At 41.6% G+C, this 17,269-nt stretch overlaps 1 protein-coding gene across 2 annotated transcripts in view; it reads right to left on the bottom strand.

The window, feature by feature from the left end:
- Positions 1 to 1,638: 1,638 nt before the first annotated feature.
- Positions 1,639 to 17,269, bottom strand: part of myom2b (myomesin 2b) — a 67,332-nt gene continuing 51,701 nt past the window's right edge. For both annotated transcript variants that reach the window (XM_080772075.1, XM_080772074.1), the window contains 9 exons: positions 16,565 to 16,670; positions 15,477 to 15,543; positions 13,662 to 13,758; positions 13,425 to 13,461; positions 12,208 to 12,230; positions 10,048 to 10,103; positions 7,687 to 7,776; positions 5,600 to 5,725; positions 1,639 to 3,691 (listed from right to left, as the gene is read on the bottom strand). In XM_080772075.1, coding sequence (XP_080628201.1) covers positions 3,461 to 3,691; positions 5,600 to 5,725; positions 7,687 to 7,776; positions 10,048 to 10,103; positions 12,208 to 12,230; positions 13,425 to 13,461; positions 13,662 to 13,758; positions 15,477 to 15,543; positions 16,565 to 16,670 — 833 coding nt within the window. In that variant the 3' untranslated portion in view covers positions 1,639 to 3,460. The remainder of the gene's footprint in view (positions 3,692 to 5,599; positions 5,726 to 7,686; positions 7,777 to 10,047; positions 10,104 to 12,207; positions 12,231 to 13,424; positions 13,462 to 13,661; positions 13,759 to 15,476; positions 15,544 to 16,564; positions 16,671 to 17,269) is intronic.

Here is a 17,269-nt window from a genome sequence, read left to right as displayed (position 1 = left end):
TGTGCATGTTACCATACTGTCCCCATGTGGCGATCTATGGAACAGCAAATACCACAGAGCAGTTTGCTTGCACACACACACACACACACACACACACACACACACACACACGCTCCAATGACACGCCGTTATATTTGGAAACACAATTTCAAGCTATCAGAACTGGCTAGCTATTCCATTTAGATAGGAGCCCTGAGAGTTTGTGTGTGTGTGTGTGTGTGTGTGTGTGTGTGTGTGTGTGTGTGTGTGTGTGTGTGTGTGTGTGTGTGTGTGCGCGCGTGCGTGTGTGCATGTGCAGTCCGCGCAAACCTGTTACATGCATACCGTCTGTGGTATGTATAGAGATAAAGATGGTTTCTAACTTTCTATACAGTGTGTGTGTGTGTGTGTATATATATATATGCGCCTATAATTCATTTCAGAAATAAAACTAGTGGGTGTCTGACTAGTGGGTGTCGGCTATCAACTTCCCAACACTAAAACTCAGCTTCCCATCATGCACTTGTGCACAGTGTGAAGCTCCACAGCGCCACTTTCTCACCTGTTGGTACCCTAAACATATGGGGACAGACATACTGTAGATAGGGACAGACATTGCTGGTCATTGGAGTGGCTGCACCACTCAAAAACGTAACTGAGTGGTACATCATTTGAAATGTGACAGAAGTCAAACCACAGAAAATGTTACATTATTCTGATTGTCTGTCTCTTTTATAATAATAAAAAACACATACAATAAATAATAGCTGTTGTTCACTGGCATGGTTTTTTTGATTGATTGATTGAAGTATTTTATATACAAAAACTGTTACTGTAAACTGTTAACTGTGAGTGGACGACACCATAAAGCATTAGACGTACGAATATACACTTCTACATAGCGAAAAACAGGAAATCATCATAGGAGGTAAAAAGGGGAAAAAAACATATACAGCGAGTGGGAAAAGGGGTGGGTGGGGGATTCCGATTTTACGGGGGCCAGTTTCAAGTTACAGCCGTCACTAAGTGCCCTTTGAGAGCAGTTTTGAAGGAGTAAAGGGATTCGCATGTCTTTATGACTGTTGGTAGAAATTAATTTAGTCCCTTGTTTGTGCCGAATCTGGGTTGCACATGGTTTGTTAAACTCCCTCTGGCATGGTAAGACTGGATCATCAGACTCATCACAACTTCTAGAGCAGACGGTGAGAAGTTCAGTCATGCGAGAGAGACTCGGAGTAGAGTCGCTGTTTATTCGCCTGGAAAGGAGCCAGCTTAGCGGGCCTCTGGTTAGGATGCCTCTCGGACGGGCGTCTCCCTAGGGAGGTCCTCGAGGCACGTCCCACTTGGGAGGAGAGTCCGGGGCAGACCATGGCGCAGTTGGAGGAATCACATCGACTCACTGGCTTTGGAACACCTCAGGATTCCCCAGGAGGAAGTTCACACATCAATAACAATCACATAATGACCCGATTCATACTATGCCAATACAATCATAGCAAATCTATATGTTCACAATACAATGCTTGTACTGTAGTCGTAGATCCTATTTTCAGTGTGCTCAACTAAGCAAATCAGACATAACTCTCTCTCTCTCTCTCTCTCTCTCTCTCTCTCTCTCTCTCTCTCTCTCTGCAAGAATGACACATGGGCTCAGCAAAGTGTGATGTCTTCCTTTTATTATAGCAACAGCGAACACAGACACAGGGTGGAGGCTCTGACCCTTTTTTCTGACCCTTTCTTGTCCGACCCTCTCTTCTCGCGTCCCACCAGCATTATAGGGTCAAAGATCTCATCAACATCACGCTCCCAGCAGCGGAGACACGGCTGCTTCCAACACAGCAGCACTGAAATGTGACGTGACTCATACCACTGTTTCTCCTATTAGCTGGTGCCTGGGCACTGTGAGAGGGTGCAACTACAGATGTTATCCACAGATTTTCTCTTGAACCACTTTTAACCCTGGCATTCCTATTTCGGGCAGAGTGCCATTATAGGCGAGATGTGTCGTGTGATACACGTCAGCGTGTATAGGTCGGCAATTTTCACTGTTTTCACTGTGCAACGAAATATGCCGGGCGTAAGTGGTTAGCATCCTTCTAAACGCTCTTCCTCTCATTCTGGAAACAAACAAACCGGTCGACAAAAGTAGGTTTAAGTGGTAAATTAATTCATGTAATGTGGGACCCAATCGATGTTGAAGTAATTGTAATGTCAACTGTTAAAAGCAAGTTAGTGTGGGTGTCAGCAGGAATAGCTGACATATTTGGAAAAACAGCTCTGCAGGACACTGGGCAATTACACATCAAAGCTCCGGAACCTAAATAATAATTATGACGAAAAGACTATCCCTGAGCCATTTTAGGACAGCTTGGCTCAAACTCAAAGTTAGTTCCTACGGTTAAACAGAGTCCACCTACGATGCTAACATTATTATACTGTTTATACTGTACACTGCATACTGTTCAATCACTCTGTTTTCAATAACCTCTCTTCTTTCCAAGATATAGCTATATACTGGACGTGATTTATAGTTTTGTTTGGCTGTTTGTGTTTTCTTTTTCTTACATCTGTACACACAGCCACCCTGAAAACTATTATATTTCCATTCAATATCACTTTTAATCCAGTTCAGTTTCAGTTCCATTCACTTCACCAATGCTCAGTTATTGCTTGTTTTTTTTGTTCATTTTATTTTTTTTCCTATGCATTTTCCTTTAATTATTCCATGTATTATTCATGTCATTTGTTTTTCCTTTTTTATTAATCTCCATCTTCAAGCATCTTGAAGCTTCAAGGTTCCCTGACTCGTCTCTGTCACAGTCAGTTAAACTCAATTTAAGTTCAACACTATTTCGTAGAACGTGATAGAAAATCAACTCTACACGGTAAAATCCTCAGTGTTCATCTATATATACTTGTGTACTGCATCTCTGAGAGTGGAAAAAAAAGTCACCAAATGGACCCTCCCTTACAGGTCCATTTTGTGTCATTTGTACACTCTCAGCGTTAAATTAACACTGCCGTTTTTTTACAGTGTATAAAGGCTCAAATTCAATTTAATTCGGTGTGGAGAAGCATTATGTGCATTAAGCCCGAATTCCAATACCCAAAATCGCGGCCACTCGCTCACTCACACTCACTCACTCCAGCATGCCAGTGTTACGGTGAAATTGGTGACCTGCCGTAAATATGTGACCATGTCTTGTGGACTTCACATAACTTACGTGGAGGTCTTTAAATATGTGGCCTAAATACCAGCTAGGTTGAACTCTGCTAATAAACAAACCACAATAATTTACGTTCGGACACTGACGTTATGTGATGTCAACACGATTGTGATTCAGCAGGTAACCAATTTCACCGTAACACCACCAAGCTGGAGTGACCGAGTGTGCAGAGTGATCGAGTGGCCGAGATTTTGGGTATTGGGAATTCGCCTTAGAGTGTGCATTGTTTTACTTCCTTCCTGTCTGTGTACTTCCTACTTCCTCCTAGTGGGGGTGGGGCTCTTGACCCCCCTGCCGGTGGGTGCTTTGGGAGGGGTGGGGCTGGTTGCCGCCGCGGGGGGGGCGGGGCTGGCGGGGCTGGCCGCAGCAGCAGCAGCCTGCTTGGACTGGGGCATTTCGATGGGGAGTTTGGGAGGGATGATGGTTTTGCCGCTCACGGTCGGCTTGACTACTGGAAGCGTCTCACCGGATTTGTACACACTGACCTGATGAGAGACAGGACAATAATATCATAATATGAAATTAAAGATATGCTTATGGAAAACTACAGGCAGAAATACATATTTACTGTATGAGTTATTGCACTTGTTTTATATACAGAAGTTTGTATGTATTATGCATTAAGCAGTAATACGGGAGGGGGGAGCGCTATACCAAGAGCGACTAGCACTGGTAAACTGCAGGCTTAGATCAACACACCAGGACCCCAGTGCCAAATCTGCCAATATATCATATAGCATGACCTCAAATGCATTATTGTGATTATACCACACAATTCCATTATCAATATTTATTATTAGCGTGCGTGCGTGCGTGCGTGCGTGCGTGCGTGCGTGCGTGCGTGCGTGCGTGCGTGCGTGCGTGCGTGCGTGCGTGCGTGCGTGCGTGCGTGCGTGCGTCCGTCCGTCCGTCCGTCCGTCCGTCCGTCCGTCCGTCCGTCCGTCCGTCCGTCTGTCTGTCTCAGTATCTGTCCAGACTCCAGAGCTAATCTCTCAAACTGCTGGAGCGAGCAGCAACGAAAACTTTTTTGTGCACTCTGCCGGTAAGCCAAGGAAGTCACTCAACCCTATATTTTTTAAATCGGCCTCGCGGTGGTGCAATACCAGACTCACTTTACTTTTTGGCCTGTGACTCATGAACCGTATACCGTCGTAGGCCACACAACCAAAACATATTTTACCGTGGATTCCTTGGAATCACACAAAAAAGGTATGCATACAGACGGTATAGATTACCAGTAAGACACCCTGAGAGCGAGGTCGCGCTGAAACAACAGGTCTGTGAATGGCACTTTTCCCCCTTTTTTTATTGACGTTTTTGGGGCGGGTAGGGCATAAAATGTGTGCCAATTAGTAAGGCCAGGCGGAGCCTCTGACAGGCCAGTTGGGGCCCAGGTAGGGCTGGGCCTTAATTCCCGGGCCTGTTGAGAACTCTAGTTTTGCCGAGCGCGGCTGCGCTAATGACTTTGGGGCGGGCCGTCAAGAGTTTGAATGGACAGGTATCAGTCAAAGATATCGAAGAGGAAGGACGGGTGGGGAAGGATCAACATAATGGAATGTCATAACAGGTCAGCCCCATATACTGTATGGAGATCTAAGGGTTTGACGAGGTCAGATCAACATGGTGTCCGTGAGGCCAGATATAGAGTTGCTGGCCAGCTCCATGATCTAGGTGATGATACAGTCTTCTCCATGTATGGCTATCCAGGGTTTGAGGAGGTCAGTGTCAGTGTTGTGCCAATCAATCAAGGTCAGTGTCCTGATCTTCATATATGGAGACGCCGGCCATACAGTATATGGAGTGTGTCTGGACGGGACTGGACTGACTGACTGACGGACGGACGGACGGACTGATTGGACTGAAATACCTTTTACTACATAAATGTGACAAATGTCAATTACATAGAAAAGCCCCTGAATGAATGTTTGTTGCAGAAACATGATCTCGGTAGTCATCTTACAATGAGTGTCAAACTGCTTTTTGACATTTTGACGTTTGAGGAGGGGTGTATTTCTTAAATGCCATGTCATGAACACAACATTCTGTTGAGGGGCCTCTATAGAGCATACCTCCAAAAAATAGAGAACAGATTCTACTACATTTCTACTCTTCTAAATTCTAAATAACCCTAACAGTTATCAGTGGACCCCAAAAATCATATGTACTCGGCCGCCGATCCCCATCTGAAAATGTGTTGTTCCAGGGACCACCCCAGATGCGTCCTCAGGTCTAAAGGTGCGTTCAGACTTGGATGGTTAGAGCGGCGCCATTACATACAAAGTCTGTAAACGGGCGCGGCGCCAAAACGGGACAAACGGGACGAACCAAGGCGAATTTATGCACTCAGGTCTGAACGCAGTTTAAGTGGGTTAAATCCCGCCATTCCTACTCACCACTATGTCGACGGACTCTCCACCGTATTTGTTCTGGACGGTCATGGTATATCTGCCTGAATCGTCCATGGAGACTCCTTTGATGGTCAGACTGGCAAACCGTCCCTGGTCCAGGGACACCACGTACTGAAATAATAATTATTATTATTATTTCAAAAAGAAAAAGAAAAGAAAAGGCTAAACTTTTCATAAATTTAATCTAAATTCTATGTTTTATATTTCTGTAATGAACAAATAAACAAAACAATCTTATTAAAACAAATATTTAAGAAGTAGTGAAAATATCTCCAAGCTCACAGCACGGAGCGAAGAGACGTGTTGTGAGCTTGTAGATCTGTAGATTTTCCCTAGTTTGGGTCCTGGGAGAATGTCTCATTTCTGTTTTGGGCCGTACGGGCTAAAATGTTTGGAAACCACTGCTGTAGTCTAGACTTGCTAAACTGGACCTGAATTCTCTCGGTCTACACCAAATCTCTTCGGCAAAAAAGAAGCCGATCTGTAGATCTGCTATAATGCTGGGAAATATGAAGACAAAACCAAGTGTATATATGAGCCACTGTGTCTCCGGAGGAAACATTTTTCCTCCCTAGTATTGCTTCACTCCCTCCTATGGATTCCAGAGAATATTTTTTTATTTGATCTATTTTTATGCACCATAATTATGTTTTGTTGAGATTTGGGAGATTTATCCCATGTTGTATCATACATAAATATGCATCATACTGTACTGTAGGCTACTTGTGTTATTGTAGGAACCCCATAGAGGCTTGAAGAGATGCCTTTTGGATCTCATTTGCAGTATACTATACTGTATATCAACCCTTGTATCTAAAAGGTTTTCAGTTTTCCACAAATGAATGCGTTTTATGCATTTAAATTTTTATAAGACAGTGTCACACAAAAGTAGCAAAACAAAATTGCCAATCTTAAAGCTCACAAGCATGTGAACTTCTAGATCTGCTGTTATTTTTTTAAATGTAGCATTTTCACAATTTTCAAAATAAGAGCTCAAATGGGAAAAATGCTGGCATGAATTAGATCCAAATCTTTCAATAAATGCTAGCGCTAGTATTAATTAATTAATTATATATATTTTTTTCTGTTCTTTTTTCACCTAAACTTCATTATTGATGTTCATTGCAATGCCATTGCAATGCCATTGGTCATGATATCTGCATATAAATACCCCCCACAGAGGCTGAAATTCACACAAATTAAAAATCTCTGGACTTTTTTGTGATCATTAGAATGTCTAGAACATGTTTTATTTATTATTGTGAAAGATATCCCCCAAATGTAAATTAATGTATTATTATTTTAATAATTATTATAAATGTCATTCATCATAGTAGTAAAAAGTAGTAGTAAGGTTGAAACCCGGGTGTTACAAGGCTAAATTGCTATTTTGGTCACATACATTTGGGAAGGCGATAGTGGATTTTAAAAGCACCCTTGGCCAAATTAGTTTGGTAGAGCGGAGGGCGTGCCTCAATGGAGATGTGAGTGAGTGCCTGTCACTTCCTTGTGTCCATTGTGTTTATATAATTGTATAGTCAAAGAAGTTATTTGTGCCAGGCATTGTGTGGCGTGCGCGATTCCATTACTCATTTAGTTCATCACCCCATAGTGCAGCAAATGGGGTTTAATCCAATTTACCGAACTTTCCTTTTCGCTTCATACCGTTCCGTAGAGACGGCCTACACAATATATATCAAATGAAAGCCTAATTTCGTAGTTTACACATTTTTTAAAAGGAGCGAGATTTGAGCGAGTTGTGACTCAATGAAAAGAACGGCTCTAATTGGTTTTACTTTTCACTCTCAAGAGTTAGATTATTGTTAAACTTAATTTACAAGAACAGAAGTCTACACAATTAGAGAATGTAGAATAATTGATATTTTGATCAACATTTTCCTGTTATCTCTCCTATGTGGACAAAATCTTGGACAACTAAATATCCTACGTTTTAGGTCTGAGAGGCTAAATGTCATCAAACGGTGGTCGACCGTGACTCAAATGCAGAATAAACAATGGACCTTGACATGTAAAGGGTTGAAATTAAGCCACTGCTCTACTGTAGCATTTACCTGATCATCTGGACATACGTCGGCACCGTTCTTCATCCAAGAGACCTGTGGCTTGGGCTCTCCACACACTGTGCACGTGAGACTGAGGGTCTGTGTGTGAGAACAGAGGCACCGTTAGCTACATGAATGCTGTATACACACTGTGCACGTCAGACTGAGGGTCTACAGTAGCTAAATGAATGCTGTTTACTGTACGTATACACATTTACACTGAAGAAGCAATCCAAAGAGATGCAATTAGGGATGCACAATATAATCGGTATAGCATAATCGGAATCGGCCATAAAAATGCCATATCGCTATCGGAACGGTCTCAAAATAATCCAGATTATTTAATCGGTTTTCGCCAGCAAAAACAAAAACAAATTCGTCAATGAGTTCAATATAAATCAAACGTGTCTAGTACCTCTAGTCTAGAACAAAAGCCAAATCAAACATTTTTCTACATTTCATTTGTGTACTCATCTCATTTAGTAGTCATTCAGTTGTGAAAACAGACACTTGGAAAAGAGTATAGGCTATTTATTGATTGAATACTGTATTAACAGGCTTTGGGCCAAGCCCCTAGTATAGGGCCTTTGCTCGTTTGCATTGTGGTCCTCTGTATAATATCGAAATCAATCGGTATCGGCAGATATGACCCTGCAAATAATCGGAGATCGAATATAGTTTATAATTTCATAATCGTGCACCCCTAGATGCAATACTAACTATACATTCAACTTTCTGAAATACACATGCACCCATGCATGCACACACAAACGCGCACGCACACGCACACACACACTAGTGGTGCGTGGGCCAAGTTTTTTTCATAACCGGCCCGTCCCGCCCCGCCACAGGAGCCAACCCGCAAAACAATCTATGAATGAACGACGCGCCCACCCCACGATCCGCAATAATCCTTTTCAGCACCCAGCAAGTCCAGTCCATTCAATTGCTTTCGACAGAGAGGGGAGGGGGGACTGGGCCATTTTCCCAACAATGATTGCGCAGCATTTCATTCAAAATGTTCCGACAGTAAAATCGGTAAAACCCCGAATGGGCCAGTTATAGCGCCACAATGAGGCTCATGTGAAAATGTTCAATAGGCATTTCTTCCTCTGCCAGGTGGGATTGTGCATGCAAATTTACCCTAAAATTACATTCTGCGTTCATGATTTGAGGCATTTTGTTCAAAAGGACCAATCCTGTAAACTTTGGAAGGCAATCTTAGCCAATGGGGATGGAATATGGGGAAGCGGACAGGTCCATGTTGATCATATGCCTGTAGAGATAGTGTATAGTGTATACCGATTTGCGTAATGTATGGATCAAATGTGAGTACTATAAAGAAATGTGTTTTGCAAAAATCTGCCTCATGGTGGCGCTATAACACGCAGTTGTGGAAAAATCAGAGGTTTGTCGTTGGCATCAAGGTGTGCACAGTTTGGGTGCCGGAGATTAGCTGTACACAGACGGACGGACGGATGGACGGACGGACGGAGTGCAAAACATACTCTATCCATGTCCTGGTGGAGACAATAAATGTCATATGCCGAGAGAGAGAGAGAGAGAGAGAGAGAGGAGGGGAAGGGAGAATTAGAGAGTGCGCCTTGCGTTTAAAATCAGTTGAGGAAACAGCCCCATACAGGTTCGGTTTTAGGATAGACAATTCATATTTTCCCTGTCCTTTAGAACTGTGTACAATACATGACAAGAGAACATTAAACCATGTGACAGTGAGTGTCCTGACCTCCTACAACAACATTACATGGGACATAAATGGCAAATGGTGAATTTATATAGCGCCTTTATCCAAGGCGCTTTCAATAGATTGTGTATTACATTCACCCATTCACACACACATTCATAAACCGATGGCGGCGGAAACCATGCAAGGCACCAACCAGCACATCAGGAGCAATTAGGGGTTCAGCGTCTTGCTCAAGGACACTTCGACACTCTGGGGGAGCCCGGGTTCAAACTGGCAACCTTGCGTTACTCCTGAGCCACCGCCGACATAAAGTTGACGTGCAGCGATCGGTCCAGGATATCAGGAGCATATCAATAGTGGCAGCTGTAAATACTTGATCAAATAAGCAACACATTGACAACAGAGAAACGGGGAGAGCAGGAGAGAGGGAGAGAGAAACACAGAATAGGAGAGGGAAAGAAGGTACCATAATGCTTTTTTTCTCCTTTTTTGGGGGGGTTGACCCACCGCGCCCACCCCAAGATAATTGCGCTGAGAACCTTGACATGTCCGTCCACTCCACGGGTCAACCCACGGGACCTGCAGGCAATGTTCTGGCCCGCACACGCACGTACACGCACGCGCACACACACACGCGCGCGCGGACACACAAACACACACGCTACCTTCTTTTCCATGATGGTGACCACATCAGGCAGGCCTCCCACGACCTTACCACGGTCTGAAATCAAACCCCAAAGCCAATTATTATTTTATGATCATTTCTTATGAAATCGTTTTTTGTCTTTAGAGGGACGGCCCTTACTGTCACAAAATGCTGCCAACTTTAAATGCAGGCACCGAATTGAATGTGACGTTCCCAAACAATGTCCTCCTCGCCATTAAAATGAAAACTATTGCAGCGAGCATGCAACGAAACGTAAGCCTGATTTACACATTAACAAAAATAGTAAATCTACAAGCTCACCACACATTGAAAATACGTTGAAAATAGTAACGCGCCTCGCAACCAAGTATAAATCAGGCAAAAGCGAAATGTGAGATGCATAGTGCAGACAGATAGAGAATGGAGTGAGTGATACACAGGATAGTGATGGAGAGAGAAAGATTATGGGCCCAAGCTACCTTGCACGCATCCTTACCCTAAACTCAGTAGCCATATTTTACTATTTGGAAAAACATTTTGAAATAGTTCAACTAGCCGATCTACTGTACATCGACACGATGTGAGCTTATAGATCGGCTATTTGAAATATTAACAAAACGTTTAAAAAAAATTACTCTTTTTGATTACTTTTTAATCCAAAATGAGTTAATAGCACAGGCGCACTCTTCACATACTAGAGCATGTCTGAAATGAATGTAAATATGAAATAAATGTATTTTAGCTAGGTATAATGTTAGAGTCCACAGAAGTGAACTTTTCACGCTTGTTTTCTCAATTCAGTGTTTTCTGCTTGATATTACCCTATAAACCATATCTCCAAAACTGGTGGATCAAACTGAACCAATATGCCAATTTGAAGCTATGATTCCCTGCTTTCACATGGCATGAAAAAACTAAAAAGAAACAAAAATCAATGACTTAGCCTCAGTCAGAAACAAATTGTAAAAAATAAAAAGAATCACACCCGTGTGAAGTGAGGGGCGCTCTTATCATCGTACATCATCCATTCATTGTCAATGGGAATTTAACCTTTGTGTAGGACAAAAATAGCAGATTTTCTCGTCCACATATGACGTAAATTCTCCATGTATTGTCAATGGGAATTTAATGTTTGTGTAAGACGAAAAACTACACAATATAGCTGAATATAGGTGGGGCTAGCGCCTGGCAAAGACGTTTAGGAAAAAGAGTTAAGGCGGCGTGCAAGATAGGGCCCTATGTATAGAATGAGGCCCAGGCCACTGGCCTAGCGGTCCGGGCACCTAGGCTGCAATGCAGCCTGATGCCGCACCGCGGGTTTGAATCACGATCCCGGCGACCTTTGCAGCGTGTCAATCCCTATTTCTCTCTCTCTCTCTCTCTCCCTCCTCATTTCATGTCAGCCAGGTATCAATAAATGCATAAACGCCCGAAACAATCTAACAGAATAAATAAATAAATGAGAAAGGTATATAGATCAAGAGAAAGGCAAAGAGATAAAGAGAAACAGAGACAGAAATAGTGGTAGCGGTTTGGGACACGAGATATGTCATGTTAGACTGGGACATTATGAAGATAGGTAATGTTGGACGTAGACTGGGACATATGAAGATAGGTAATGTTGGACGTAGACTGGGACATATGAAGATAGGTAATGTTGGACGTAGACTGGGACATATGAAGATAGGTAATGTTGGACGTAGACTGGGACATTATGAAGATAGGTAATGTTGGACGTAGACTGGGACATATGAAGATAGGTAATGTTGGACGTAGACTGGGACATATGAAGATAGGTAATGTTGGACGTAGACTGGGACATATGAAGATAGGTAATGTTGGACGTAGACTGGGACATTATGAAGATAGGTAATGTTGGACGTAGACTGGGACATATGAAGATAGGTAATGTTGGACGTAGACTGGGACATTATGAAGATAGGTAATGTTGGACGTAGACTGGGACATATGAAGATAGGTAATGTTGGACGTAGACTGGGACATTATGAAGATAGGTAATGTTGGACGTAGACTGGGACATATGAAGATAGGTAATGTTGGACGTAGACTGGGACATATGAAGATATATAGTAGGCTGAGGAACTTATAAAGATATATAGGTATAGTGTTATAATGTTGAACATAGAGATTGCTAAACAGATAAAGAACATGGACTCACTCAATTCCGCGTACGCCTCGGCTCTGAAATGCACAGAAAAACATGTTAGATAGGATTCTCCATTAGAAACATGTTAGATAGGATTATCCATTAGAAACATGTTAGATAGGATATTTTCTGTTCTCCTAGTTTTAGTTAAACGTCTAGCAGCAGTGTTCTGTACAATTTGGAGCCTATTGACTGTATTCTTTTCTCTTTTTGAGTGGTGCAACCACTCCTACAACCAGCAATGTCCGTGTACCTGTTTGTTTGTGTACGTGAATGAGCACGAGTGGTGTGCGCATGCGTGAAATTGGAACGACAGAAGTATGTGACATGGCTGCCACCTGCTGGACGCAAATCCAACTTCTGACTTTCTAGGTTCGCTAAAGAAGGAAAGGCCGAGCCAAAATAATAATGAAAAAATAGTTCTCAGTGATGCGGATTGATATCCATAATAAAGCTAATCTGACGGAGCAGAAAGAGAGAGAGAGAGAGAGAGAGAGAGAGAGAGGAGGGGGAGAGAGGGGAGTTGCACCACTCGGTTCACACAGGTGTGATTTTTCTTTTGTGTAAGGCATTTGAATACACCATTGCACATTCTACTAGTCAAGGTGCAAGGAAATGTAAAAGCATGTGTAATGGTGTATTGGTGTAATGATTTTTGGTGTCTCTGAAACGTCAGTCGACTAACGGGAGAGCAATTAACACCATCAGAGAACTATTCTGCATGCATGAAGTAATTCAAGTTCAGCAAAAACAAAATGATTTCAAGATTTGAATAAAACTCATTGGCTCAGTAATTGGCTCATTGAGAATCAATGTGAAATATTTGGTATAGTCACATTATGTTTTTTATGTGTTTGACACATAACACAACATTCTGGAATTACGCAAATAGATTACAACTGTATTACTTGCTGGTTGCAAACAAACATTTAGTAAAAACTGAATTACAAGGAAAAACATGTCACAATATAAAATGGGTGGACGAATAAAGTTAATCAAAAGTATTTCTAAGTTTGTTTTAGCATTACAACTTGAGGGTAAGAAAGTTGTGGCAAGGATTACAAAATAAAATCCTCAGTGATAATTTAACTCAGAGTGTACAAATGGAACCAAATGTACCCGGGTTCATTTGCATAATACAATACAAACAAATACAAGTACAGTTTTATTTATCCAATGAAATGGATGAATTAGTTTGCCCAAAACATGTTAGAGAGATGCAGTCTTACTTGAGTTTCATGAACTCGGCGAAGGCTTTCTCAAAAACTGAAAGAGAAAAAATATATGCATCCGTCTTCAACTCATAATCCACATATTTCAAAACCAAAGCTAAATACAAAACTAGCGAGTGTAGAGTCGTTGTCCAAAGTGACTGTGTGTGCACGTGTGTGTGTGTGTGTGTGTGTGTGTGTGTGTGTGTGTGTGTGTGTGTGTGTGTGTGTGTGTGTGTGTGTGTGTGTACCAACCTTCTCCACTGAGGTCCAGTTTGCGTGTGTTTGTGTTCTCAGCATTAGCGATCACAATGGAATACACCCCTTTGTCTCTCTCCGCTGGCTCGATCACCTGTCAGTCAAACCAATTACTGTAGTTAACCCATTAAGACCTGAGGCCAACTCTACAAATGTATTTTAACACTAGAGTGTCTGTGAGGTCTTTCTGATCCATTTAACACTAGAGTGTCTGTGAGGTCTTTCTGATCCATTTAACACTAGAGTGTCTGTGAGGTCTTTCTGATCCATTTATCACTAGAGTGTCTGTGAGGTCTTTCTGATCCATTTAACACTAGAGTGTCTGTGAGGTCTTTCTGATCCATTTATCACTAGAGTGTCTGTGAGGTCTTTCTGATCCATTTAACACTAGAGTGTCTGTGAGGTCTTTCTGATCCATTTAACACTAGAGTGTCTGTGAGGTCTTTCTGATCCATTTATCACTAGTGTCTGTGAGGTCTTTCTGATCCATGTATCACTAGAGTGTCTGTGAGGTCTTTCTGATCCTTTTATCACTAGTGTCTGTGAGGTCTTTCTGATCCATTTATCACTAGTGTCTGTGAGGTCTTTCTGATCCATTTAACACTAGAGTGTCTGTGAGGTCTTTCTGATCCATTTATCACTAGTGTCTGTGAGGTCTTTCTGATCCATTTATCACTAGAGTGTCTGTGAGGTCTTTCTGATCCATTTTGAGATTTTTAAGTTGATTATCTTTGCCCGTGAAGCTCTCAGTAGGTCCCCCTTCCATGACTTTTTCCTAAATATTCGATTCAAATCATATCTCTTTACATCTGAAACTTTTTCTAAATATGAATTTAGGCATACTTATACCATATCTGACTATTCGTTGTCGGTAGGGGTGTAACTGCATCGGAAAATCGGTTTTAATTGCAAGAATCAAAGTATATCGAAATGAAAACAGCAACATTGACTATGCGTTTTGCAATGCAAATAATCAGTATAGAATATTTTTGCTGTGCGTGGTATTTAGCAATTTTAGAAGAAAAATGAAAAAGAGGGGTTTATTAACTTAATTTAAAATAATGCCAATGCATTTTAAATAGTTACTGTATCGATTTCAAATCATTGAATCATATCGTATCGCCATAATGAACCAATATCGTCCATGTATCGTATTGTCAACCATGTATCGTGATACCTATCGTATCGCTGTTAAAATGTTACACCCCTAGTTGTCGTTCACAGGAATAAAAGGTATTTTTGACCTGAATTCAGATTGTGTGGTAGGTGGGCCTTACTTCAGTCATGCGAGTGTTAAATTCTAACAGTTTTCTGAAAATACTTTACTATTACTTGCTATATCAGTGGTGTTCAAACCCTTTCATGTCAACGAGGTCCAGTAACATTAGTGTTTTCTCTCAGTCAGTTGATTCTTCATATCCGTATGACATGTTTATTTTTCACACAGTTCTTATATGAGGCGATCTAAATTCCCCCTATGGGGATTATAATGCAAATAAAAATGACATGAATGTGATATGTCGGTGAGCAGAAAAAGAGAGAGAGCTTTTGTTTCCCCGGCCGTGTGACATCATTACATCACAACGACACCATGTCACTAGAAAAGAGTTCTGTGTGTCTTCTGCTCTATGCCACTTAATGTTAGCCCACAAAACACGGTTGCTGTTGCTTCATACCGTTAACAATCAGCGCATGTGGATTGGTCGGAACATGTTTGGATTATTCTGTTCAACGTATAAACGCTTTGCATCAAACCTGTTACAACGTATCATCATCAAACCTGTATTGGATGTAATGATTATTTATTCATACCTCCACGGTGGCCATGGCAGGGGTTCCTCCAATCACGGTCTTCTCACTGTGGGAGAGTTTAGTGGTTCTGAAGAGGAGAGAGAGAGAGTACATTTACTTAAGTGTAGTACGTAAGTACCATTTTGAGATATTTGTAGGCTACTTTACTGGAATATTTCCAGTACTTTTACTTCTACTCCACTACATCTCAGAGGCAAATACTCCACTACATTTATTTAAAAACTTTAGTTACTAGTTACTTTGTAGATTTGTATTATTATTGCAAAAATTCAGCCCTATATACATTTAGTTCATTTGAGAATAGCAGATCTACAAGCTCACAACACAACTTGAAATGGAGACGTAAAATGAGTCATTTTATGTGGTTTTTTTTATGCCAATACCTTTGTACTTTTACTGAAGTACATTTTGAATAACAGACTTTTAACAGAGTATTTCTACATTGTAGTATTGATACTACTTTACTTAAGTAAAACATTTGAGTAGGCTACTTTTTCCACCACTGCACAAAAGGAACAAGGTCTGTGCATCATTGCATGCGTGTGTGTGTGTGTGTGTGTGTGTGTGTGTGTGTGTGTGTGTGTGTGTGTGTGTGTGTGTGTGTGTGTGTGTGTGTGTGTGTGTGTCTGCATGTGTTCTTTCAGAGGTAATAGAAAATCATGTTTACATGTCTGCCTGTAATGTTATGCCTAGAAACACCAATCTCTCTCTCTCTCTCTCTCTCTCTCTCTCTCTCTCTCTCTCTCTCTCTCCTCATATACAACAGGGACATGCACACGCATGAAGCCGAGGGTACAGTACAATCTAATCTCCATAATTTCTATTCTCTGAATAATTGAATAACAGAAAACACCCTTCTCCCTCTCTTTGCCAGTCTCTCTCTCTCTCTCTCTCTATCATACCTCAAATTTTCTTTATCTCTGCCCATAGTCTCCCTCTCTCTTGCTGTCTTTGTACTGTACAAAGGCAGGTAAGAGAATCCCCCTCCCTTCTTCTGCATGTCTTCAAAAATGTATACCCCCCCCCCCCCCTGATTATGAGCCAACTAATGGCCACCGTGTGCATATATACAGTGGTTATTAGCTTACCCCTGCATCCAAGTGACGTTCATTTCGGAGGTGAAGTACTTCATGTGACACTGCAGCTGAATGCCTGTCGCTGTGCACTTAATCAGCACCTCTGCAGCCGTGGCTCCTGGTGGGTGGAACGTGGAAGGGTTAGGGCTCCACTTTCGTTCGAGCATTCTAAATACACTATTTGGGGATTTAGCAGTGGGGAAGGGGTGTTCCCCCACTAAAGTTGGTATTTTGGTTACCTGTCTAGATCCCTAAAACGTTACCCATTATATTATGCATGGGTGTGGTTTGGGCGTCACAATAATTAAACCAATCACCGTGCCACATGCCATTGATTGCCTTTAAGAGATCCCTTACCCGTTGCCCGTTATGCCCAGTGCTATATTGCTGCCTGCCCTTATAGTCTTCAAATGCATGACAGTAATACTAAGACATTTTTTTTTCGTCGTTTTTCACTGACTGATGACAACTAAATGGACACTAAATAAAAACTAAGCTATGATGAGTCTTGACTAAAACTATGAGACTAAATATATTGACAATTTTATCAAAAAATGATAACTAGACTAAAATGTTAGGAAAATAAAATACATGTAATTATGCTGAAAATAGCAGATATACAAGCTCACGACACGTTGTGAGCTTGCAGATCTGCTATTTTCAACAAGTGTAAAATCAGCCATTACGACGGCATCATGGCCCACCAAAATAACTTTT

The sequence above is a fragment of the Protomyctophum bolini genome (genome assembly GCF_963924005.1).
Source record: "Protomyctophum bolini genome assembly, chromosome: 1".
In the NCBI taxonomy this organism is placed as follows: Eukaryota; Metazoa; Chordata; class Actinopteri; order Myctophiformes; family Myctophidae; genus Protomyctophum; species Protomyctophum bolini.
This window is presented reverse-complemented; position numbering and strand designations above follow the sequence as displayed.